The sequence below is a fragment of the Alosa alosa genome, chromosome 3, assembly GCF_017589495.1.
Source record: "Alosa alosa isolate M-15738 ecotype Scorff River chromosome 3, AALO_Geno_1.1, whole genome shotgun sequence".
Taxonomy (NCBI): Eukaryota; Metazoa; Chordata; class Actinopteri; order Clupeiformes; family Clupeidae; genus Alosa; species Alosa alosa.
In genome coordinates, this window is record NC_063191.1 from 23,110,107 (window position 1) to 23,136,949 (window position 26,843).

At 40.8% G+C, this 26,843-nt stretch overlaps 2 protein-coding genes and 1 long non-coding RNA gene across 4 annotated transcripts; all 3 read left to right on the top strand.

Moving 5' to 3' along the window:
* Positions 1-119: 119 nt before the first annotated feature.
* LOC125292539 lies at positions 120-4,375 on the top strand. Its single transcript, XR_007193210.1, has 3 exons — positions 120-206; positions 2,175-2,322; positions 3,235-4,375. It is a non-coding gene; the product is annotated as an uncharacterized LOC125292539 (long non-coding RNA).
* A 2,886-nt stretch (positions 4,376-7,261) lies between these two features.
* itga6a (integrin, alpha 6a) lies at positions 7,262-22,329 on the top strand. Of its 2 annotated transcripts, XM_048239497.1 has the most exons (26): positions 7,262-7,496; positions 13,024-13,151; positions 13,238-13,317; positions 13,482-13,743; positions 14,086-14,217; positions 14,863-15,076; positions 15,190-15,383; positions 15,528-15,622; positions 15,968-16,095; positions 16,231-16,320; positions 16,412-16,473; positions 16,558-16,727; positions 17,073-17,216; positions 17,307-17,422; positions 17,708-17,867; positions 17,972-18,055; positions 18,149-18,228; positions 18,337-18,414; positions 18,510-18,612; positions 18,778-18,954; positions 19,055-19,159; positions 19,271-19,381; positions 19,508-19,606; positions 19,768-19,893; positions 20,044-20,166; positions 20,662-20,798. In XM_048239497.1, exons 1-25 carry the CDS (start codon positions 7,315-7,317, stop codon positions 20,149-20,151), a joined length of 3,228 nt encoding a protein of 1,075 aa, XP_048095454.1. In that variant the 5' UTR covers positions 7,262-7,314; the 3' UTR covers positions 20,152-20,166; positions 20,662-20,798. The 2 variants fall into 2 exon arrangements, with proteins under 2 accessions (XP_048095454.1, XP_048095453.1); XM_048239496.1 differs by lacking the exon at positions 20,044-20,166 and having other exon boundaries at positions 20,662-22,329.
* Positions 22,137-24,158, top strand: LOC125291640 (lysozyme g-like). The gene is made up of 4 exons (XM_048238461.1): positions 22,137-22,145; positions 23,195-23,389; positions 23,509-23,647; positions 24,019-24,158. The coding sequence occupies exons 1-4, from the start codon at positions 22,137-22,139 to the stop codon at positions 24,156-24,158; spliced, it is 483 nt and encodes a 160-aa protein (XP_048094418.1).
* The last annotated feature ends 2,685 nt before the right edge of the window (positions 24,159-26,843 follow it).

Below are 26,843 nucleotides of genomic sequence, written 5' to 3' on the forward strand. Positions count from 1 at the left end.
TTTACCTTTGTGTTGTGTTGTCCTTGAACTACTCTACTTACTTTAGTTCTTGATTTGTGTGCACATGCTTGCTTTTACTCGTTTGTTAACAATCTTCGTTGTTGATTCCCAGGAAACAAATCACCCCTCTGTTGCCTGCATTCCAAAAGAGGTGTTCCTCCCGCTCAATCAAATTGTCCAATCAGGGGAAGAAAAGCAAGGGAAAGGTAAGCTCACCTGTGGGGATCCACCTGAGTCCGTCCTTTGTACCCCAGCTCTCTCAGGTTTCCCCTCACCATTGACTACGAGACTCTCAGGCGAACTGGGGTGACCCCCCTCTCTGTGGACTCATGTTACCAAACCACCCAGGGTGAGCACTGCACCAGCATGGAAATGAAGGCTAAAGGGTGACCCTCTGGTTTTTATACTCCTGCTCCAGTTATGAGAGCAATAATGTCCCTAAGGCGTCTGCAGACCAGAACGTGTTAGTGGGATGTATGTCTAGACTGCTCAAACCCACCAATGGTTTGATTCAAGTTTATTGTTTGCTTTGACCCTGGAAATTAATATGGATGGTTAAACCTTAAACCTCAACCCTATCCAGTCTCAATGTAGATGTTTGTCCTTATACTCATTTGTAAGAGAATTGAATTGGCTTAGTTCATATACAGTATACTGCTTCTGTGGCTATTGCTCTTAGTTCATATACAGTATACTGCTTCTGTGGCTAGTGCTTAGTGCATACAGTATACTGCTTCTGTGGCTAGTGCTTAGTGCATACAGTATACTGCTTCTGTGGCTAGTGCTCTGACTTGTACAGAACAGACAGGGGTGGACTGGCAATCTGGAATCTGAAACTGTCAGCCTGGCTCAATGCTTCATCAGCCTAGTAGCCTAGCGCCTATAGCTCTCCAAATAATTATACTTCACTTAGGCCTGTCAGTATCTACGCTTTTAGTTATTGTCATTCAAGAAACTAGAAACATTTGCACCATTGCATTTTCAATATGCAGGATAGGTCAGTGGTGTAATCTATGTGATACTCAGGTCTAGTGCAGTCCTGAAGCTAAGGTCAGTTAAGTAGGCCATACGTCTTGATGAGATGTGCACCAGACTCACCAAGTCGAAGGCTTTGTGAAATGTCTGTTAGTCTTAAAAAGATGAACAGACATTCAAGGCCACTTATTGATTTACCACAATGGTATATGACGTCTCTGTTGGTTTAGGCTACTTGAATGGCACAAGACATAGTAATAATCATTAATATAATGATAATTTTTGTAAAATCTGACTGGCTATTTTGAATGTGATATTTTAACTGGCATAATATTGTGAGACTGTATCATGATAAACAGCTAAGGTGTGTGTGTGTGTGTGTGTGTGTGTGTGTGTGTGTGTGTGTGTGTATGTGTGTGTGTGTGTGCGTGTATATGGTAGAGGATCTATTTGGAAGAAAGTCTAGGGCCTTTTTTTAGTCCTTGTCCTTAGTCCTAGACAGAGATATCTGTCTTTTAGTTAGCTGAGCAGCAATCATATGCATAATGGACAAAACCACCTATAATTATTGCTGAAGCCAATATCAAGTCAGCTGCATCTAAAGTGGAAAGCAGTCAAAGACCACCAGTTTTTTTTACTCTTGCTTCATATTCACTTGTACTGTAGGGAATAGAGTTGTCATTTTGTCATTGTTTTGCCTGTTGTGAGTCTGTAACGCATGCTGAAATTGAAAAATAAAGAGCAGACAGTGCCTATGAAGCTGTATATTGATCCCCACTGCTAATGGGCAATAGTTATATGTAATGTGATATTGAAATTGCATGGCATATCAATGAGCCAGAGAAAATAGGACGGCATTACTGAATCTCAGATCCATGGTGGAGTTGACATATTACCTATTCCTGTCTTAAAATGTAATCATTGGTATGCATGTGCCCTATGCAGATGACACATAATGATCTTTATCAAAGCTTCCTTTGTGTGCATTGTGTAGCAGGTATGTGCATTGTTATTCTTTGAGAGCTTCCTGAATACTAGGTGGCCCAAAACGATGATGCTTCCTTCAAACCTGCTGTGTCTGTTCATGTGATAATGACCTGTTACAAAGGTCTCATAAAATGTGTAAATGCTATTTGTGATTCTAACATAACAAGAACACACAAAATGTGTTTGTTTTCTGTATGAAAATATGTGCATAGTTTTTGCACTGCACATATACACAGGAAACTGGACTTCCTCCATTGGGGTCTGTGTAGTGATCATCCATCATCTGGCTGCTTCTGCTTCTCAGCTGTTGCAGAGCCTAATTGATGCATACTTCTAGGAGAGCCATTGCTGTGCTATGAAGTGAGTGTAAGCCCTGATGATTAAGATCATGAATAACTAAAAGCAGGAAAAATAAGCTCTGGATAACTTCACTGGCTAAGCTGCTTTACTTTTATCTGACTGCCATGGAGAACTAATTCCTGCTGATTAGTCTTCCTTTTCACCACCTCGTTTCCAACATCAAATACTAACTTTGTTTTCTCTGGAAAGTAAGCTAATGAATGAACTGCTACTAGGGATGTTTTTATATAGTCTGAAAGTCACCATCAACTTCAATATTATCTGACTCTCAGTGAATCAAGTGCAGGTTCAGCTGCCTAGGTTTCACACTTGCAAGATTTTGCAACATAGATGCTTGGTGTTTCTCTATTTTGGGATCAGTGTGGTCTATTGGTTTCTCTGTACCAGCGACGGGGGGTGATACCCTCACAATGGCTACATTGTTTCTTGCTGTGCATCTAATACTGAGCTTAGAATAGGTCATAAAAACTACCTTACTGTAAATGCAGGTCCAGTCAATTGCATTCATTTCAGTGGAGTCCAAATAACCTTTATTCTTGTCCCTAAAGATCGATTACTTGCACACACTGTCGTAAGCTTTGTCATTGGATATACTTATTTGTTTAAAGTCATATACAGTAATTTAACTGTGTGTGTGGTCACTCGTTGAAATGGGGGCAATTATCTGTAAATTATTTATTTAGATAACTTTATTTAGATAACTTTCTCTCATGCATCTCTCATGCATCTCTCATGCATTCTTCTCAAACATCTCTGTAGTCATTAGCACATCTTTCAAATAACAGGTGCAGAGTAGGTCAAGGTGTCCAGTCAGACCAAACAGTGTTGTCTTATCAGGTTAATTTTTATCAAGCCAATGAATGATTAATCTCTGAGTTTACCATTCCCCCCATTTCCTCTTATGTTGTGTAGACTTGATGACTCTCCAGGCAGGAGAACCAGGGGAGGCTTCTCTATCATGCAAACACAGTCCTCATCAATGGATGCAGTAAGCTACTTCCTCATTCACTGGCACATCTGCTGTGGCCTGAGAGGAACTGGCCCATACAAAGACCTCCTGAAGGGGAAGTTAAAACCCAGCCCACACAAATGAGTGAGAGACAGTTAAAGATGAAGCGTGCAAGCCTACAGTCCTAGGGGTGGGTCTTACTGACAGATGGAAACACGTGTTGTACTCTTTTGGCCCATGTTTTATTTACCATGCTTCGCCTGTCGCCTACAGAGGAGAGAAAACTTCTAGACCTGAATTGTTAATGCCTGTTGAGAAATATAAGTGCAAAGCCATTATCTTTTAAGATCTCATCCTCTGAGTCTTTGAAGCTTGGGCTGTGGCCAGCTTGCTTTATTGTTTTTTTTTCTGACTCACTGCCCGAGGAATTCATGGACCACAATGAAAATCATTCTGCGCACTTGCTGAAAAAGATGACCAGCGACATGGGTGATTCAGTCATCCTTTGGGGTTGAGATTTTCTCACCCTCAATTATACCCCCCTCTACTCCTCTCCGACGTGCAGATGAGCCTGTATTCAAGCCTTTGTCCCACAAAATGAAAAGCTGTGCCCACACTTTTGAGTCAGCACTCTCTCCAACAAGAGTGGTATTCACATCTCTGCCCTCTACATGGATGATAAGGCAGGGGGAGAGGGAGATAGTCAGAGGCATGTAGACACGCTGGATGTGAGGAGTTGGGGAGTGAGGAGTAAGGAGACGCCTCTCTCTCTCTCTTTTTCTCTCTCTCTCTCTCTCTCTCTCTCTCTTTCTCTCTCTCTCACTCTTCTCTTTTCACACCGAGAGAATGTGAGTCATGCGATTGTTTTGAGATCCTGATGTGTTTTGGGATGATAGCAGGACATTCCTGGCACACACACCGCACTCTTCCTCTCTGAGGATGTGCGAAGGAGTGGCAACATATCTAGCCCTGGCTGTGGAAAGAATACTGCTACTGATCTTTCTGTAAATACCCCAACATGGTGTAGTACAAGCAGACATGGGCAGTATTTTAAATACGTATTTAATTACTTTAGCGTATTTTGTAATTTGTATTTTGCAGGATTGGAACAAATCGAATGTAGTTTGTAACAAAATACTTTGAGGGATTGTATTTAGAGTATTACTTAAATACTTAGAAAAATCGGTAACCCTTTAGAATAACATGTGCTTATTAGGTATTAACAGTGCACAATAAGCAGTTAACAATTCATTACTAACAGTTAGTTAACTGTTGTTATCCTTTAAAACATTAACTAACTGTTAACATGCAGCTTGTAAGTGTTAATAAGCAGCCTTTAAGTTACTTACAAGCATATTTGTTAACAGTTGTAAGTGTTAACAAGCAGCTTCGTAAGTAGTGATGCACTCTCTGATGCAGGAAACCGGGTTTCGATTCCTGCTCACTGCAACAATTTTGAAGGTGCATTTCTCACAGCTAAACCAAGCTAGATAGAGAGATACAGTATAGAGAGATAGAAGATTGGGCTTGTGGAAATGGCTTTAGATTGGGAGGGCTGCAAAATGTACTACAAATAGGTAAGAAAGGTCTTATAAGCGTATCAGTTATCCACCTCTTTGTCTTATACACCATTAACAAGCATTAACAAGCTGCTTGTTATCACTTACAACTGTTAACAAATATGCTTGTAAGTAACTTAAAAGGCTGCTTATTAACACTTATAAGCTGCATGTTAACAGTTAGTTAATGTTATTAAAGGATAACAACAGTTAACTAACTGTTAGTAATGAATTGTTAACTGCTTATTATGCACTGTTAATACCTAATAAGCACATGTTATTCTAAAGCGTTACCGAAAAATCTGTCATTTTTTCTCTAATAAGCCAACATTTCATCACTCAGTTAAATATACTAACCATTACAATAAGCTATGCTTATCATAGTCCGGGAGCCAAAGGCCAGAATCATGGTGAACCATGGTGAAGGCATGCATTTATAGCACAAAAAGGGAAATGCAGTTCAGTTTAAAAAGAGGCCGACCTGTTAAATTTGTCGCTCTACATTCATTGGTTACGGAAAAGATGGTGGGTAGGATGCCATGTCAGTGGTTCTCAACTGGTCTGACTTTGGGACCCACAATTTCCCATGTTCATAAAGTCGCGACCCATATATATTTTTTTAGCGTTCAAGCCATGGATATGGTGAGCTACATGGTAAGACAAGCGAAGTGCCTGTAGGCTTACTTGTTTGGCATTAGCCTACATTTGTAAAGTCTTCAACTCTTAATGTCACCTTTCAACGTACTCTACAGGTTTGACTTTGACAGAGGTGCCTTGTTTCTATGTGGCATTTTAGTTTTGATGGTTTCATGCTCTCATGTGCCAGCCATCTACTGCACACCACACAATGGGGTTTCTATCCTATTTTGTCCTCAGTTTAAGCGAATCCATATCTAAGCTTACTGTAGGCTACTTCAAATATTCAGAGTAGCAGCCTATATACTTCCTTTACCATTAAAAAGATCTCTAACATGACCTGTCACATAAACATTGTCTATGTCCATGACAATGACTGATCTGTAGGCTACAAATAAAGTTTATAAAAAAAATAAAGGTCCAATATTAGATCTGATAAGGTATCATTTTAAATTGCTGATTTTTAAATTTATTTTTAACCACAAGCTCTGCGACCCACCCAGAACGGTTCCGCGACCCACTTTTGGGTCCCGACCCACCAGTTAAGAAACACTGCTATGTTACAGTTGATTCCACTGTTGCGAAGTTTGCTTCTTGTCAGTTCAATCATCGATATGGGATGCTGTTTACATTTTTGTTTAACAGATCTACTTCATAGGAACACCAATGTACAGAATTAATAGCCCTCTGCCAGCCAATCAGAAAATAGTATTTCTTGTCTCTTGGGGATACGTTTTCAATAATATGCCTTGTAGTTTATTTTAAAAAGTTGGTATACCATGATTATTGTGTGGATATTTTTGTATTTCCAAATGACTAATTACTTGTATTTTAATTAAATACATTTTTCACATCAGTATTTTGTATTTTATTTTGTTACATTTTATGAGCCAGTATTTGTAGTTTGTAACAAAATAGTTTTTGATGTATTTGTGCCCACCTCTGAGTACAAGACAAGGTTTTGGGCAATTTGTGATTCTTTTTGTATGGAAGATTTTTGTCTTGATGAAAAAGTTATTTTCTAGTACTATCAAACACTGCAGATGGTGTATTTGATATGTGCCGTTTCTCTGCTGCCTGTGTGCTGAGATCTAGCAGCCTGAGCTATGCAGGCTGAAGCTTAAGGATACAATGGAATGAGGCATGCAAACGTGCCTGTCCTACCCCCCTCTTTGTCTGCCCAGATTTGGGAGGTTCATTTGTCCAGCCTACTGGCTTCACAGTTGACTTGCTGGCCATCAGTGTTCCAATCGTGGCTTTGTGTTGTGAGGACAATCACTTGCTCCTTTCCACTATTATAAGTTAGATAACCATTAAAGACACCACTCTCTCTCTCTTTTGTGTCATGGAGCATGCTCTTTGCCTTGGGATTTTTACTTGGGTTGTTAATGTATTTGACCTCATGGCACTTTTATCCAAGCAATTCATATGTTTTATGCCATTGAATAAGTCAGTGCCTCATGTGCACTGACACTACATGGGTAATAAAGCAAATTACATGTGTAAGCCATTTTAATATTACAGAAAGTTTCATATATGTCAGTTATGTGTTGACATGGAAATGTATCATTGTACAAATGAGATGCCAGTGTTGAGAACTCAACTTTATTAATCTCCTTAACTGGCCTTACAAATTTTAGCCATAGCAGGTGAAGCTGGGTATATCACACTAACTTCTTAACGACCACCTCACAACATAATGACGTAAAATGTGTGTTAGGAGAAAGGAGGGGCTTTGAGCTGCACAAACTTCGGCGCCTTCACTATCGGAGCACACTGGAACCAGCATTGCTAGTCCACCGGAGGACACTTGACGGGCGCAAGGATTGGACGGACGTTATCAGCGCGATGGGTTTTTGTGGGAGATGTTGGGAAAGTCATATATGGATTTTCTTTATCTTACTATGGATCTGTGTCGGTGCCTTCAATTTAGATACTCAAAATATTCTGAGGAAGGATGGGGAGCCCGGTAGCCTTTTTGGATTCTCTCTCGCCCTGCATCGCCAGTTAGTACCTACGGACAAAAGAATGTAAGTTGTGGCACTGTGTTTATCGGAATCGATTTATATCTATGGATTTGCAGGCTCAGTCACTGCCTGCATGACGTACAGTAACAGGTTCCAGTATTCGTCTCACTTTGTTCAGCGCGTGCGGCAATTGCACCTTACAGCTGCAATGCTCGTGTCACACTATAGGACAGTTATGATATAGTAACACTAAAACTAACTCAACCTTTTTTAGAAAACGTAACTGCAATGTTTGGTCTATATAACAGTTTATTTTGTCCTATTTTATGCTTACAAGCATGCAATAATGCTTATGCTTTTAAGTAGCCTATTTCACACGATTCCATACCACGAACGCGGTGGGTGATTGTGTGTGGTGTGGGGGACGTGGTCATTGTGATTGAAGGACAGGGACCATCAGAGATGGAGGGAATGCATATTGCATTTAAATAACACTTCTCTTCTCTTTCTGTTGCCATGAATGTAAGCAAGTTGTCTTGCCTTGAATTTCCCCTTAGGGATCAATAAAGTATCTATCAATCTATCTGTCTCAGATATTCAGTACATGTCTAAACAGTTAAAAGACTGGCTGACCAAATTAAGAGAGATGTTGAAAGAGGATGTTAAGCTTATGTCAAACACCCAAAGTCAAGATACAGATTTTGAGAGAGAATATTATGCTGTGGTCATTGACTGTCCATTGTGTTCTGCTGACTGTCCTTGTGGCAGGTGATTTTGTATAGGTCTGCCTTTTTCAATGCACTATTTCTCCCCACTAGTATTAATGAATATGTGGTTGACTAGATTTTGACTTGAAGGAGAGAAAGCAATTTACAAGTTGTGGAAAAACGTACCCACGGTGACATGTTTACTGAATCTGCTGTGCTCCGCTGATACGGTAAACATGAGCTGCTGTTTGATGTCCTTACTTGGGAGTTCTTTCAGTGGAGATGGACTGTGAGAGGAAACTATCTGTGACCTCATGCATGTTTGCCCATCAGTTAGAGGAAAATGAGGCTGAGTGAATGATTGGTTTAGTGTGTGTGTGAGAGAAGAGCACCAGTTTGGAGAGCAAAGTGTGAGTTTTATGTGTGCCAAGTTACCAACTGTGGGCTTAAATGTTAGGTGTTTAACATTGGATTGGATGTTACATTGATGATACAGCAGTTTGTTAGTGTTAGACCATTTACAAACAAGATCATGTGACAGTGAATGTTTGAAATACACCACACAGTGATGTAGATGATTATGCACAGACACATTGGTTAGCTTGTGACGTGTCTATCCCAGTTTGGGTCAAACACATGTGGTATCTGAACCATCAGCAGCAGACAGATCTCAGTATGATGTGTTTACTGGCAGACAGAGCTAGCTGCAGCACACAGCCTGCACACACTAAAAGATAACACAGAGGTGATAGCCTTATTTGCTGCAGAGTCTTGATTTAGTCTTGCTAAAGCAAAAAGTCTGATAGCTGCAGACGTGACTGCCCTGGTTTTCCATCTCTCAAGGACCAGATGAATGTATATTTCACTTTTGCATGTAAACATATGATGCATGGAATAACACACTGGTTGCTAAGACAGTCTATTCAGTTGAATGACTGTGATAGCATGTCACAGTTGCTTGTAACCTGATTTGACCACAGTCTTTACCACAGTCCTTAAACTGTATACTGAGGTTAGAGAGAAAAAATAACATCGGTCAGGCAAACCCTGAGAAAAACACTGAGCATCACATTTGCTTGTGTGCTTATTGCAAATTGATATAATGCTATAATGCCCCATGTTAGTGCTGGACTTCGGATTCCAAAGGTCCTGGCAGGGATTCACTCATTTTCACAGTTTATATGTTGGACATTATTAACACCATTGACATGGTACAACATTAACAAGGGCACTAACCAGTGGCTAGCACTTCACTATGAAAGCTATACTATATAGTTACTGCTTTATGCTCAAAAGTAGAACTAAACTATTCTGAACCGGTTGACAGATAACTACTGTTCAACAGATGGACTGAGGCTGTGCTCAATGCATGCTTCCTCAGCAGAGGCTGTGTAGCACTAATGGCGCTTATAAAAGCATATTTAGTAAGCTCAACAGCTGCGAGAGTTGGGTAGCAGGTGTGCTGAATAGTGTTAGACTAATTTCCTCTCTCGTCCCAAATGATTACAGTAGACTCTTATCCCTCTACTTGAGTCAGACAAGCCTCCATTGGAGGTCTGAACAATTGAGGCTTCTCGTCCTGACTGACCATTTTGCAGTTCCAGTCCAGAGTCTTTCACGCTGTCACATGTACAATTTAATGTGGAAGAGGTTTGAAGCTTTTTTGGAGGTGGAAACAGTCACATGGTTCCATTAAGATTGAAGCAGAACTATGTGTTTTATGGCACAGTGAGTTCTTTCCTTCCTCTCATTCATATAGTTTCCTTTGGAATGGAGAGGACAGGTTTGGATCCACCTTTTCCATTCTATTTGTCACAAAGGTCTCTGCACCTTCTGCAGTACAAAATATTGGATGTGTCTTCTATGAATAGCTATGTATGTATGTGTATGTGTGTGTGGATGGGTCAATAATGTGGTTGGCATATCTCCACTATGAAACCAGAGAATCATCCTCTGGGTAATGCAAACAAGACCATCTGTGTGAACGTAACATGATAGATTGTCTGTAGCTGGGAAGGAAGGGGCATTTACCATTCTATGTCTGATTCACTGACCGGCATAATGGAGTGGACTCTGAAATGCTTACGCTGAAATGCTTACGCACAGACTGCATTAGTGGAAGTGGAGTGTGTGCCAGTGAATCAGTCACACTCTGGCTGAGGAGGTGAAGTGCCCATCAGCAGCGTGCCAGAGGCTCCAGTTGCAGAACCTCGTCATGTGACCGCCGGTCGAGTCCACAGCTGTGCAGCAGGCCGCGGGGCCGTCAGCGCGCGGTGACAGGTGACAGCCATCGGCCATCTTTAACACCTCCCTCTCAGCACCGGCCCCCAAACCTCAAACAGCTCTGACCGCAAGCCTGCGCGCACCTGTGGTGTTGCTTTTGTTGCGTCTGCCTCCCATAATGACTCTGAGTGGGCGGCTCCTAGGAAACACATCCATGGCTATTTCTGTGTGCGAGTTGTCCTCGTCATTAAAGTCACACTCTTTGTGTGTCACACTGTTTTTGTGTGTGTGCCAAGGGTCAGCCGGGGCAAGGCTTTGTCTTTTCAGAGTTCCCACTGAAATTGCCCCATTAGGAATTACACAAGAATGCCTAATTTGGTGCTCCTCTCACACAGAAAACCTTTGAAGTGATTCATGTTTGGGAATGCTTTTCTAAAAATGACCATTTGCATAGAACTGCTCCGCTTTGCTGTATTTGGAAACACATTTGCGTCACCTGCGATTTTCTGATGGCTGCAGTCCATTCATTAGTGCTGTTGTCCACATTGCTGGAGTGGAGTAGCACAGGGGAATCAGAGCAGTGAGAGCAGTGATGAACGGGGATCGCTGGAGTCATGAATTCTTCACCAACTGACTCAGATCTGATTGTGGAAAGAGGTTTCATACCACTGAACCATGTGGTAAATAACAGCAATCATCTGAGAGAGAGTTGTTTTGTCATTCCTTTAAACCAGTGATCCAGTAAAGTAGAGTCAGACGCCCTCACTTTATCTCCCTTCCACACCACAGGGGTATGAATGGTCCTATAATAGGAAAGCCGCTTAGGCCTCTCTGAGTTCAAAGATGCGGCCGAAGCATTTTTTTCTTCCCTCATAATGAGCAGCTTGTTTTCCATGTGTGTTAAAGGCAGTGGATGTAAAAGTGTAGAGTAGCAAGTGCATGTCAGAATTGGCCCTCAGCAACTTGTGAGATTCTACAGTGTTGGCTGAAAGGCGTTGCACTGCTCTGTCTCCAGCAGACCCAAACCACTTTTACATCCCCACAGCTCTGTGGTGAGGGGACATATTCCAAGTATCTCCAAGTGTGCAATTGGCAATCAGGAAACGCAAATGAATGACACATTCCAAAGAGTTGTAAAAGCAGAAGAGAGACATTTGCACCAGACCAAAATGGGACCAAACGGTTTTAAAAAAGTTTTAAAACAGAGTTATCAAACAGGAAAAGGAAACCTGGCAGTTAGTTAAAAAGTATGTGAAAGTGTGTCATGGGTCATGTCAAAGTTTTGTGCAGAAGTCATTTTTCTTGCTTTTACATACATTCTGGCAGCCCCTAAAGCATTTATTTCCCCAGTTCCACTTATGTTTAGCCTCTTGTCCCCCTGTGCATGGGCAGGCTCTGGCCAATGCCAGGCTGGAAAATGTGACCCAGTAATTTTTTTTCTAAATTCCCAACAATAAGCTGCCTGTTTGCACTGTTAGCCCAACGGAGATAGATTTACATTTGCTGAAGTACCCGGCAGCGCAGTTCATTCATAAAAGCCTCTCAAAGAGATTGCTGCACAGGCTTTTATTACAATGGCAATCATTTGCTGGCCTCTGGAGGATTATGTGTCAAAATAAGCTAAGTGGTTCAATCAGCTCACTCTTCAGACAAAGGTAGATTTTCTCCTCTTGCAGAAAGGAGCTGTTCTCAGCAGAGCCACTGGAGCAAGTGAGAGAGGTCAGCTGTAGTGTAAAGGTATCTTATGATAGACAGGTTTCTATTGTAGATCATCACTGACTTTAACAGCAGGTTGGGTACATTCCCTTTTCCTGTTGCTACTGTTTGGTGCTATGTCATGGCACTGACACTTACTGGCTGAAATTTAGATTGGACGTGCCAGTAAACACCAAGGTTGTGTTGCTGACTGTGCACTTAAACAGTGTATTAGATTACTAAGGGACCGTAGTTAGCTGCCCGTGGAAAGACCTTTTTTGTTTTTAATTCTCCAGTGGAGCAGTTATCAATGGATGTAGGCATCAGATGAATCTTCAACAATCATCAACCATTTTTTAGAATGTGTTCTTATGTCAGATTTGAAAAACAAACTTAACAATAATGCTGAACAATGACCTGTATGTGTGCTGTATTTTGTGCATCCTCAGTTGGAACTCTGAATATATGGATCTCATACAGTGCAGCCCTGATTTGTACTGTTCTGTCTCCTTTCACTTCATTTGTCACAATGAATTATTGAGCCGTCACAGCTGTTTGTACATCTGCTGCTGAAGCTGCTGTCAGTTCCATTCAGTCTCAAAACAAATAGTCATTAGCACTGGTGTATGGGAACAATAAGATGTCATTTGTTATTCAGGTTGTGTTTACCTGAAACCTTTTGTTTGGTTGACCATGACCATGATAGTACAATTTTCCAAATGCCTTGTTTCACTATACCTTAAAGAAAGATGTCATTATAAAGTTGTGAAGATGTAAAGTTATATTCTTAAAGTACATAATACATCATTTACCAAACCTACAGCCTAGCTTTAGTGAAACATAACAAATACAAATACAATAGATGGCATAGATAACAACATAGATAGAGAGAAACAGCACAGATATGAAGTGAGTGGAAATGAGTTTGCGGTAGAGCATATTGCTCATGGATCTGTCGTATGCAGGCTGCTGGTTGGAGCTCCCAGGGCCAGGGCCTTGGCTCAGCAGATGGCCAACATCACTGGAGGCCTGTATAGCTGTGACATCACGTCCCAGTCACATGACTGTGAGCGTGTTGAGTTCGATAATGAAGGTGAGTGCTCTGCCTCGAGTGTCCTCCTCACTCTTAGACCACATCATGTCTTTCTCACGCGCTAATGACATGCTGCGTTCACACAGCCGACGTGAGTGTGGAGAACAAGGAGAACCAGTGGATGGGTGTGACAGTGCAGAGTCAAGGACCAGGAGGCAAGATTGTGGTAAGTCAGTGGCTTTGCTCTCCCAACAGAGGTATTCCAAATCAATATCACAGGGTTAAAGGACCCACATTAACCAGCAACTTTGTATAAGTGGTGTTTCTGGTAAGCAGGCTTACTCAGGTGCATGTGTTTTGATACGATGTGATGGTTTCGCCGGTGTGCAGACTTGTGCTCATCGCTATCAGAGGAGGCTTTTTGGGAACACGCGTCAAGAGTCGCGCGACATCATTGGTCGCTGCTTCGTCCTGAGTCAAGACCTGACCATTGACCGTCTTTCGGATGAGGACGGTGGGAACTGGAAGTTCTGTGAGGGCCGAGCGAGGGGCCATGAGAGATTCGGCTCTTGCCAGCAGGGTCTCTCCGCTACCTTTACCAAAGATTATCACTATGTGGTCTTTGGAGCCCCAGGAGCCTATAACTGGAAAGGTATTATTGTTACCACATGTGCCTTATGTCTTTTTCTTCTTCTTAATTTTATTTTTTGAACACCTGGGGTCCATAGTCTAACGGAAAGCGAATTCATCAATTATTCATAAATGCAATTAATTATTCATTCATTCATTTTCAACTATGTGGTCGGTAAGAACACTATTGTATGCATGTCATCAGTGTGATGCATTTGATATTTCCTCACATTTTCACACATGCACTCTTCTTGTTGCAACCATTTATGTGGTTTGGTCTGTGTATCTGTGCTGGCTGGTGCCGGCTTCACTCTCTGTTTCATTCCACCAACGCCTCCACTCCTCCCTCCTTCAACTGCCACAGGCATCGTGCGGGTGGAGCAGAAGAACAACACCCTGTTGGAAATGGGCCTTTACGACGACGGGCCTTACGAGGTCGGGGATGAGAACCGACTGGACCCGCTTCTTGTGCCAGTGCCTGCAAACAGTTACCTTGGTAGGTTTTGCTCTTGGGAGGAAATGGTGAGCTCTTGGCAAGTTTACCACTACACAAACACCTCCTAGGCCCCCACTGTGCCTTTCACTTCCTCCCTGAGTCTGTGTGATGCTGTATCTGAACTCACGTATCCTGTTCATGACTAATCCGTCTGCTGTCAGTCCTGATCTGTTCTTCAACAGTGCACATCTCTTCCTCTACGTCGTAATAAGGGCAAATCTGTAGATGTGACCTCCAATAGCTACCTAGGTTTGTGAGGCCTCTTGGCGTTCAGTTTTCTATCATATGCTCTTCAAGGCTACGCCACCACAGCTCCATGTTAGATTTCATGAGGCTGACTCATCATAATCATGAGGGCATCATGTCATGGGTGAGGGGCAGGAATGCACGCCGTTCCATGGTTCGTTTTGTACCATGAGCATATCTCAGGTGTTCTTTGGTCTTCGCTCAGTTTACAAATGCTTGAGTAGCGTAAGGAATGTCACTCTTGTCTCACCGTCTGCCTGTGTGTTTGTGCCTTGTATAGATGTATCTCAGACCACTCCTTCAATTCAGCCATTTTTCATCATTTTGCATATGCATGGTTCTTAATTCTCCTTTTTTTAAGTGCCATCATTCTGAACAGTCTAAACGTTTGATCTGCAGGGTTTTCGCTTGACTCTGGGCACAGTATCACCAGAAAAGGAGAACTAACTATTGTGTCTGGGGCTCCAAGAACTAACCACAGTGGGGCTGTGGTTCTGCTAAGAAAGGAAGGGGAAGTTTCCACCATGCTCTCCCCAGAGTTCATTCTAGAAGGCCCTGGGCTGGCATCCTCCTTTGGATATGATGTTGCCGTGGTCGACCTAAATAATGATAAGTAAGTGTGTGAAACAGTATATGAATATTCACCACATAAATATTAGAGACATATAATCATAAGATTAGAATAGAAATCCACAAGACTAACAAAATTGTGCTCTAATTCTCCAGGTGGCAGGATATTGTTGTCGGAGCTCCACAGTTTTTCCTGAAAGACAGCGAAGTGGGAGGGGCTGTGTATGTTTACATCAACAAGGCTGGCAGGTGGAATGACATCACCCCAATCCGTCTCAATGGAACCAAAGACTCCATGTTTGGCTTGGCTGTGGAAAACATTGGAGACATCAACCTGGACACCTTTCAAGGTTTTGCATTGTTTTGCTGTAATTTAATAAAAAGTTATTTAGACATCTTTTGACCCTAAAGTGTAACAATGCAACTGTCTATTCTCTCTCTCTGTCTTCCTCCCACACATCCTTTCTGTTCCTCACCTTTTTGCTCTCTGGCAGACATAGCTGTTGGAGCTCCCTATGATGATGACGGGGCAGGAAAAGTGTATATTTACCATGGCTCCGCTAATGGAATCATCACCAAACCTGCACAGGTTAGTGCTTTCCTGAGGTAATGCTGCACGTCTCTTTAGATAAGAGGTAATGCTGCACATCTTGTTAGATAAGAACACCACGGTTGTGTGAACAGTAGTCCATTGCCGAGAGAGTGAGTGAGAGCGAGAGAGTCCATTTGAAATTCTAAAATTTGCTGCACTAAAAAACATTCGTATCTGCACGGCACAGATATGTGCCGTTCTGACTATTTACTCTGGACAATCAATACCATGCTGTTATTTTACGGTAGCTTCGCTTGGGTGCCCTTTCTTGCCTTGCCTTCACACTTGACTGCATGTGCCAGTTTTACTGTAAACACTACATTGGAAATTATTTCATTTTAGGTTCTCAAAGGGAGACAACACAATATTAAGTTATTTGGATACTCCCTAGCTGGAAACATGGACCTTGATAAAAATTCGTATCCTGATATTGCTGTCGGGTCCCTGTCAGACGCAGTGTTTGTTTATAGGTATCCCTTTATTTACTTACTACTTACAAGCATTTTATTTATTTTGTAATTTGTAAAAATGTAATTTATACATATACATATATTTATATTTATATCTGGCGGTACTTACAATGTATGTCTATGCTGCTTCCTCAGGGCCAGGCCTGTCATAAGTATCAAAAAGGATGTGACTGTAACACCAAAGAAGATTGACCTGACAAAGAAAACCTGTGGGAACAGCATATGGTATGATTTTAAAACAAGAAATCAACATTAATGGATTATGTTAAATGTTGCTCAATTTTGATGTCCATGTCTTACCATTTGTTATTCACAGTCTCACAGTTGAAGCTTGCTTTTCCTACAAAGCCAACCCTTCAACATACAGCCCTAGAATCAGTAAGTAGTTGATATCTCTAATATCACATAAAGTCCCGTCCTCCTGACACCATTGGCTAGAAACTGTTTTGTTTCTCTTGTCAGCTATTTCCTACCTGTTTGAGGCTGAATCGGAACGGCGCAAGCAGGGACTTATGTCCAGAGTGACATTCCTTAAAAAGGCAGACTCGGATCAAGACTTCCAGTCCAGTGGAAAACTGGAACTCCAAAGACAGAACAAGAAGGCATGCTTTCGATCCGAACTTAAACTTCAGGTGCCTGACCTTCTGTCATTATAATCTGAGTTTGGATTGACACTGCCATATTCTGTCTAGCTTGAAATAGTTTTACTCACACTCATTTTTACACACGATTATTTTTTAGCGCATAGTTTGGAGGATAGGTAGAAATTTAAAGGAGTACCAAAATCATCATCTGTTTTATGAATGTCTACAGAGGGTTTAGTTTCTACAGAAATAAGGACAATAGCTTGAACTAATTTCACAGTATCTTGGGAAAGGGTAGAAGGGCATAGCGTTTCCTGCTGCCTTTAAATTGGATGTTTTTGCAAGATCTTGCACATCGTGGATTTTTGCATTGATGCCTTTCATATGCCTCAGGACAACATTAAGGATAAAATCAGGGCCATTCCCATCGAGGTGTCCGTGGCCATCCAGAGCAGTAAGCGGGGCAAGAGGCAGAGCGCACTACCTCAGCTCATCCCTGTGGTGAACTCGTCCGACTCAAGCAAGGTCCTCGCAGAGGTAAGCATGTGGTCTGGCTGGCTGGAGACAGGGGAGGGAGTCCTGAGAGGAAGACCTTATAACATCCACTGCTGATATGAATCCGCACAGGTGCACTTCTTGAAGGAAGGATGTGGAACTGACAACATCTGCCAGAGCAACTTGGAGCTTCAGTACAGATTCTGCTACCGCGAAGCTAATCAGGATGTGTTTCCACCTCTGTCTTTGTGAGTGTGATTGCGAATATGATAGTGATCGAAACTGACAGATGGTGTGACATCAGTTTTAATGCTTCTGCTTACAGTTTCACACTCAGCGTTTAGGTCAACATAATGAGCTCTTGGTGTAAATCCAAATGTTTCAATCATTATTATCATCATATAATATCATCACCATATTATGTTGTCATTCAAATCATTTTTTTTTTTTTGCATGTGTATTACCTCATCTTAATAATTACTGTGTAGATAGGCTGGTTGGGATACATCCAACATTTCATTGTTCTTTTTTAGGCAAAATGGTGTTCCACTGATCTCCCTGAGTGATCAGAAGGACATCGCTCTGGAGCTGACGGTGACTAACAGGGGTGGGGACGACGCCTATGAGGCCAAGCTGGTGGGGATGTTCCCCAGCTCACTGTCCTACTCTGCCTTCCGCTCTCAGAAGACTGGGGTAAAGTCGCATCAGGGGCACACTTTTTGGTGGGCCCAATTACCTCTATTCACCAAATCTCTTGTGAGGATGATAGCCAATGACTTTTCAATCTTTCTCTGTAGGATAAGCAAGTAATTTGTGCAGCAAATCAAAATGGCTCTCAAGCAGACTGTGAACTTGGCAATCCACTCAAAAGAGATGCAGAGGTATTTGTCTTTATATATTCTGTACATTATGCCACTTCTATCAATATATGTAATTTATACCACTGGATCTAATGAAAGGATTGTTATTTCTAGCTGAAGTTCTACATCATATTGAGCACAGCAGGCATCTCTCTCAACACCACTGAAATTGCTATCAATCTTCTCCTTGAAACGTAAGAAATAAAATGACATTTCACTTGTTTAAAAAGCAAACCTTTAAATAGAATGCTCAATTAAAATGATATGCAATAACATCCCCTGGTAATAACACTGTCTCATAGAACCAGTCAGCAGGAGAGGCAGGTCAAAGTGGAGGCCAAGGCAAAAGTTGTGATTGAGCTGATGCTGTCTGTCCACGGGTAAGCATCTGAATAAGGATACGTTCTACGGGAAAGTTAACAGAGTGAATGTGAATAACACCAATAGAAACACACTGTTTCCTGATGTCCTGCAGGGTGCCCAAGACTCCCCAGGTGTACTTTGGCGGTGATGTCAAGGGAGAGAGCGCCATGACCTCTGTGGAGGACATCGGCTCTTCGATTGAATACGAGTTCAGAGTAACTATCCCTTTGCAATTTTTCTCTGTTATTTTACTGGCTTGTTTCAGTTATGTAGCGTTTGCTAAAGCATTTGACGACTGGACATAGAACACTCACTTTGATTGATGATCACCACTGTTGATCCAACTTCATCTTGGATATCCTTTGATGCCCCCTGACCAGATTGCCAATCGTGGGAGGCCTTTAAAGTCCTTTGGCACCGCTTCACTAAACATCCAGTGGCCTAAAGAGAGTTCTGTGGGGAAGTGGCTTTTGTATCTCGTGGATATTGAGACGGAGGGCTTGGATCAGATCACATGCTCACCAAACGCAGAGGTTAACCCTCTTGGATTTCCTAAGGTATGTGCAACCTCTGCGTTCATCACTCAGACTATAGTCACTGTACAACAATAAAACCCATTCTGTTAAGTGTGATCTACCAAAATGAACCTGTGTGTAGGAATCAAAACCATCCCGGCAGAAACGTGCGGTTGAGGAGCGGAAAACAAGGGAAGGAGGAGGGCTCAGTTCTCTGTTTGCTGAAAAAAGGAAATACAAAACACTGGTAATTATAACTGTTGTCTGCAATTCTATACAGTAGAGACTTTTTTTTTGTGAACATCAATATAAAATGGCAGGTTAGGGGTAAACTGTCTGATCATTCTTTCTGTGACAGACCTGCAATAATGGAGTGAAATGTGTGGAGATCAAGTGCCCCCTGCAGGGCTTAGATAATACTGCAGTCATTCGGCTGAGGTCTCGCCTCTGGAACTCCACATTCCTTGAGGTAAGTCAACTGCCAGACGTGCATAGTCTTCATATACTGCTCTTATTCATATATTCACACTGTCCATGATATATACACCTTATGCTTAACATCTTTCGTGTCCCATCATATTTTCTTTCAAAACAGGATTATACTACCCTCAGTTATCTAGATTTGATATTCAAAGCATCACTCAGCCTTGATGTATCCACACAGAATATTATCCTGAGAGATGCAGAAACTGAGGTGAATAGCTCTCTGTTGGTACTGCTTATGCCTGGAATAAAGGTTTAATAAAAAAAAAATGCCTTGCTGTGATATTGCTCTCAATGCCTTATATTCATCTCATATGCTCTGGCCAATCAGAACAACCACTGATTTCCACAACTGTGCTCTGTCTGTCCTAGATGAAAATCACCGTGTTCCCAGAGAAGACAGTGGCCCTCTACAGTGGAGTCCCCTGGTGGATTATCCTGGTGGCAGTGCTTGCAGGCATTTTAATGCTGGCTCTCCTGGTGTTCTTGCTGTGGAAGGTAAGCAATTAGGGAAAAAAAGACTTTATGGGTTCAGAACATCAAAGGACTAAGTGCTTTTAACATTACATCACCACATGGTAGCACAGAGTTTTAGGTCATGGAGAAGGTTGTTGATTGCAGTGATTCACCCCCTTGCTCCCTTTCTAGTGTGGTTTCTTCAAGAGAGCTAAAAAAGACCAGTTTGATGCGGCGTATCAGAAGGCTGAGATCCATGTCCAGCCGTCTGATAAAGAGAAAGTCACAACTGAGGCTTAGTACCTCAACTCATGGGTAAAATAAAAAAAAAAAAACAAGTGTGGGCTTCTCAACCAGCATGGTGTGTCAGCTTTAACAGACTAACTTTGGCTTGAGTGAAAACATGGCAGCTTACTGTCTTCCAGCAAGGCAAATCTAACTGGCTTTGTTGCTAATGTGTTTGCATTTGAAGAAAGTTGGTGTGCATTTTTATTCTTCAAGCATTTTGCTGAACTCACAGTCTCTTGTGTCTTCTCGCTGTCTCTGTGATGTGTGCCTTGGAGGTTACCTGTGTGTGATTTAAAGGCTTTGTTTGTGCTGCCGTGCCGTCACTGTTTGCCTCTCAGTCCACACTGGGGCTACTTGCACTGTTTCTTACATGTCAAGCATGCATTCTGACCAGCTGCCACCAAAATGCGTGTCTAACATTTCCTGTTGCAGATGATCAACACTTTATTGATTAATCAACAAACCTTCAGACAGACAAATGTTTTTTATCGAATCAATTTCCATATTCATTCTTGTTAACAGTGTGGATTTTTCAAGCATGCCAAATATGAGGACACCGTGCCTAGATACCATGCTGTGCGTATACGGAAAGCTCCGAAACAGTTTAAGGATGGAAAGATTCAACTAAGTCCGTTTGAGAAAAAGCAATGGATGACAACATGGACTGACGATGAGAGTTACTCTTAAAACACAATGTCAACATCCATGGTGCTGCCTACTCTTGTAAGAAGATCTGGAGTTACAATTTCAATGGCCCAGGGAACTCATCTTCAATGTTTTTCTTTTGCACACTTGAAACTGATGTTTTTAAATGTCTTACCATTTGTTTATCATGAATATACATTGATACAGTGCAAGAATTCCAGGGAAAAGAATAAACTGACACTTGGGATTTCCACCTGGATACTCAGAGTTGACAGAAAGAGGAGAAACACAATGTCTCAAGATGACCAAAGTAGACAGTTTCTTTGAGGCAACAGACCTTATCAAATGTACATCTTTTTTGTAATGGCATATCAGTCATCATTAATCTGCTTCAGCCAGTTCACAAAAATGACCAGAAAATTGTTTTGTATATATTTATTTTTAGTACACTGTGTATATTTATTTTTTCATGACCTGTAAATTCATTTATTTGCCAAAGAATTTGTCTTTTTTTTTCATTTTATAATTACATTTTTGAGGAAGCATGAGAGACTGGCACCTCTTGCAGCATGTGTTTATGTTGCTGCCAGGTACAACACAAAGCATCAAACCTCTTTAAACACAAAATGATCTTGTGATGTGAGCTTGGTCCCTATGACCTATGGAGACTTTGCACTTGTGTGACATACCAAGTCAGTTAGGCTTGTCAAAAAACCCTTGCTTGTAAACTCAAAGGGCTGGTTTTCTATGATTGGATTAAGCCTAGTTTTAGACTAAAAGAGAACAATGAATATTTTCATTGAAGAAAAAAAACCTATAGTCTTGAACTATGTAATCATTCACGACAAAGTGGACCAAAAAGTAGTAGATTATCATACAAGCCATGTAGTTTTTACACTGTTTCGACCAGATTTAAGATGTTCTAGTATTGCTTGGACTAGTTGCAATATTGCATTTTTATTTCCCCTTTCAAAAGTGACAATTGTTGAACTGTGAAGGTAGGATAGTGTCTGTAGTATAGATTATTGGGCCAACAGCTAGAGAGATCTGCTATGATTCATCAGGTACAATGTAGGATATGTTTACAGACTCTCTTACATAATTGTGTAACTACTGTGTCCATGATGATATGATCAATTTCATGGTAAAGGATTCAATATGAATTTCAGTCTGTTTATAACTTAACAAAGGGACATTTTTAACATTCTATTTTAGAATCCTGCAAGTGAAAATAATTAAATAAGTTAAGTAAATAAGAAGCAAGCGCACACACTAGTTACACTTTATCTTGATGTATTTCTGGTTTTCTAGTTTGAGGAATGAGGAATGCAAGTAGGCTCAGATGGAGGAATATGGTTTGGGTAAGGTGCTATTATGATTAGGTTTGGAGGGGTTCATGAACTGAGGTTTAGTCTGGTTATGGCAAAGTTTAGCTGACAGTTGAGAGTTACATGACAGATACTGGATAGATTAAAGATGGTGTACAAACTGCAGACTGTCTTTCATATGCTGTCCAAATAAATTGTTATATTGTGTTTTTGTAAATGTCATCACTGGTATATTTAGTCTTGTCCTGCAAAATGTATGGCGCTCTCAAAGGGCTACACTGAAATGAAGTCTCTTAAAAATTAAAAATCTCTAAAATGTCTTAGAGGTGTATTTGTATTGTGGATCGGTTGCGCAACCAGGCTTAGGCAATGGCATGGCTTATTATGACCTCCAGGCTAGCGAAGCGGCGGCCATATAGGTTTAGTGAGATTTTTTCCCCCAGTAATTTTCTGTCAGTGATTCCCAGGACACTGAAAGACCGGGCTGCACGAAACTTGATGGGCATGTAGGGCCTAGGATGACCAAATTATTTTTAAATGTGTGCATTTAGTGACTGTACACCAGTCCGCCTGTAGATGGCCGGACACAGTTTTCTGTGAATATCTTGAGAACTGTAGGGCCTAGGACCAAATTATTTTTGTATGTTGGTCTCCAGGGGCCGTGTCAACACATCCCATATCCACTCATTTGAGGTATAGTGCCACCTACATATGAATGTGTGTCTGTGTGCGTATGTGCATGTGTGTGCGTGTGTGTGTTTGTGTGCACGTGTACTGTGTTTGTGTCTGTGTGTTATTTTATGTGTGTGTGTGTGTGTTTATGTGTGTGCGGGTGTGTGTTTATGTCTGTGTGTGTGTGTGTTTATGTCTGTGTGTGTGTGTGTGCGTGCCTGTGTGTGTGTGTAGCTGATACTGTATGCCCCCCCATGAACGGAATTCCACGAAACTTGGCATGCATTCAGAGGGTGTCATAATGATCCTGCACTTAAAATGTAGACCCATTGTCACTTATAGTATGGCTAATGCAGTCCAATTATGGAAACTACTATAATTTCTCATGTGACGACCCTGTGCCCCTTCAGGCCTTCTCCTGCCCGTGCACTGACAGGAGAAGGCCTGAAGGGGCACAGGGTCGTCACATTCATCATTGTGAAAAAAATGGCATATGTGCTGCCATTGAAGTTAGCAACCATGCAGACAAATTTGCTCGGGGTGGGTCTGAGTACGTACTGGTGAATGGTTGGAGTGCCAATGGTGATATGTTTGGATTAATGCAGGTGAGCCTATGATTCATTTCACAAAAATAAATATGTAATATTGTGAATTTGAACTTCTGTTGAAGATATGTGATAGTACGCACAAATGAGATGCTGAATGGTTTACCTGATTGTTCTAGATCGCCAAACAGTGGCACAAACCAATGGGTGACTGGGACAGTGAGGAGCATATCAAACAAGGCACGGGCATCCTCACTTATTCAATAGGAATCATTCAAAATAAATTCCCCAAATGGACCAAGGAACAGCAGCTCAAAGGTATGCATTGGTAATGTATGTCCATAAGGACACACCAAAGGCTAAAAAGTAGTTAGGTTCTCCCACTATGGCAGAGTTTGTGTAGAATGGTAAAGAGTATTTCTGACATAAGTGCTCAGAGAAATGTGATCTCCACACTATCAATCAAACCGCTAGCATGGCCACAGGGTCTGTTGACTGAAGTGGTATTTCCCTTTAGCAAGGGTCATTGTAAGTCCAGTGGCTTCATTAGCAAACCTTTAATTATTGAACTAGTATTTGTATAATTCTAGCATACGTAACTGCACTATATCGCTGTGTGTGTGTGTGTGTGTGTGTGTGTGTGTGTGTGTGTGTGTGATGTAACTCAATGGCCAATTTCTCCACTACAGGTGGACTTGCAGCTTACAATGCTGGAGCACAGAATGTCCATCAGTATGAATCTGTGGATGAAAATACCAGTGCGAAGGATTACTCAAATGATGTAGTGGGAAGAGCTCAGTTCTACAGAAAACATGGCTTCCACGTCTAAACCTGTCTGTAGTGCTCATGCTTATGTAATTACTGTAATATAGTGCTCATGTTTATTTTCACATGGCCACATTATTGGCATGCAATACCACAACACCACGCAGTACCACAACAAAACATGACTGTGTTAAAAAAAAAAAATGATATCACTTATAAAAACAGCCCTCTTCAGTCATGATTGAGCTCTGTATTAACTTATTAACAGGGTTGGAAAGTAACATTTCGTATAAAATAAATGTAGGAAATATGAAAATTAAAATAAAATAGGAAAAATGTATTTTGAGGTAAAGGAAAATCTCATAAAGAAATAAATATTTTTTTAACTAAAACACGTTGCTCACAATTGGCACCCCTAAAAAATCTTATATAGCAAAAAGCATTTCCCTAACTAATTTCAGTTTATTTAAGTTAATCAGAATGTCTGTGAACTTTCAGAAGTAGTTCATGACTTTCTTTCTCACTATGGTAAGAAAATAATCACACAGAGGCTATATCCTCTAGTCATTTTTCAACATCGAAAAGACAAGAGAATACACTAATTAAAAAAAAAAGAAAGTGTGTTGACATTTGTAAGTCAGAGAATATCTATGACAATTAAGTACTTTGTTGATCCCTATATTTAAAACAATGATTAAAAGGTTCTATTCATCTGGAATTGTGACAAACATGCTTGGAAAAAGACCCATGTTTATCTTGCCCCCACGCACAGTATGGAGGATGGTAAGATAAAAAATTCCATAAGAACCACTATTGGAGAGTTACAGACAAAAGTGTCATCTTGGGGTCACCAAGTCCCCCAAAAAATCTTCAAAGGTGACCTCATTGCTAATAGCTTATTTAGAGGGCATACTAGGTAACAGCCTGTCCAGTCATTTAAAACCAATGTAAACTGCAGGAGTTACTACTGTAAATGGTACAGTAACTTTGTTTGGAAGTGTGGTCTATTGTCAGATGAAATGAAAATTGCACTCTTTGGCTAGAAACATGTTAGGTGTGTTTGGCATAAATAGAAGAATGACTATACTGAAAAGAATCCCATACCTAATAAGAATTATGGTGGAGGGGCTGTGCTATTGTGGGGCTGTTTTTATTCCCAAAGGCCTTGGGAATCTAATTAAGGTGCATGGTATCCTGAACAACAAGAAAAACCTGAACATTTTCAAAGGAAATCTATCAATCTCTGACAAGACACTAAAAGTTGGTCATGATTGGATCATTCATTAGGTCAATGAACCAAAACAATCGTTCAAATCAAAACAAATATGGTTTACTGAACACAAAATCAAGCTTCAGCCATTGCCATCTCAGTCCCCTGATCTAAACTCCATAGAAAAACAGTGGGGTGAGTCAAAGAGGAGAATGCACAAATGAGGACCTAGGAATCTGGACGATCTCGGGAGATTTTTTAAAGACGAACGGTATTAAATCTCTTGCTTTGTATTCTCCAAGTTTATGGGGTGTCATAGGTGAATATTACACACTGTTTTATTGGCAAAGAGAAGCTTAAGAAGGTATTATAAGCAGGCGTGCCATGCCAATAATTTTGAGCAACGTGTTTTTGTTAAAAATATTTATTTCTTTATGAGTTTTTCCTTTTTCTCAAAATAAATTTGCTTCCCTTCAAGGTTGGATTTTTCCTATTTTTTTTCATTGTGAGATTAAAATAAATCACCAACAGATTATACCCGTTTTTAATCAACTTTAGCAGAGGTGCCAATAATTCTGGAGGGTACTGTATATATATATATATATATATATATATATATATATATATATATATATATATATATATATATTCCACAGCCTGCCCATAAACCTGTGCAATATACTGTATATATTACTATCTATTAAGTTATATAGAATGTCTATTTATACTCAACATATACTATTTTATCTCTGTAGACATGTCATCTGGAAAACCTGTATTTATCCAACTATACACTGTACATTATTAATCTCTATTGTATACAATTATACTCTACCTGCACTGTAATGCTTCTTTGCACTTCTGGTTGGATGTCAACTGCATTTCATTGGCTCTGTACCTGTACTCTGCTTACTGACAATAAAGTTGAATCTAATCTAATCTAATTTTAAGTTAAACATATTTAAATAGAATAAGATATACATATTTGGGAAATTAATACATTTAATGTTTGGGCAGATATGTGTAATATTTAATCAAATACATTTGTTTATTTGAGAAAGCCAATAATGTATTGGCTGAGTATTTACTTTATAGTAGGCCTACTGACAAGGGGTTACAAACAGCCTGAAAAAAGCAACACTAAGTAACCCCAACACTTGAATGAATGAACATATAGGCGGCGTTAGGCTTTTTTAGGCACCCCTGAAAAATAGTCCTGATCCTTATGATTTTGTGAAATTGTTTAGTGATCAACCCTTAGGCTACTTTTGCAAACCTGATTTTAGTGATGGAATAGGATAAATGACGAAAGGTTCAGTTGTAGCCCCCTGATCGAGTAGGCCATCATTGGCACTGCCAGCCGTTATCCTGTACGCACTGTGCGTACAATTTTTCAACGCATTATTCATGAAATCGTTCATTACAACAATAAAGATAGCTTGTGTACTGTCTTAATTGAAACATGCTTCGGGCACCTTCGTGCGCCTTTTACTGTTAAACATCTGAAAAATATGACGAGCACTACGATGATTTATGACA

Coding starts and splice junctions, on each gene's coding strand:
- LOC125291640 (XM_048238461.1), top strand. Junction 23,390..23,508: donor ATATGTTTGGATTAATGCAG/GTGAGCCTATGA, acceptor TGATTGTTCTAG/ATCGCCAAACAGTGGCACAA. Junction 23,648..24,018: donor CAAGGAACAGCAGCTCAAAG/GTATGCATTGGT, acceptor TCTCCACTACAG/GTGGACTTGCAGCTTACAAT.
- itga6a (XM_048239496.1), top strand. CDS start 7,315: ATGGGTTTTTGTGGGAGATGTTGGGAAAGTCATATATGGATTTTCTTT. Junction 13,744..14,085: donor AGGAGCCTATAACTGGAAAG/GTATTATTGTTA, acceptor CAACTGCCACAG/GCATCGTGCGGGTGGAGCAG. Junction 18,056..18,148: donor CACTCAAAAGAGATGCAGAG/GTATTTGTCTTT, acceptor TGTTATTTCTAG/CTGAAGTTCTACATCATATT.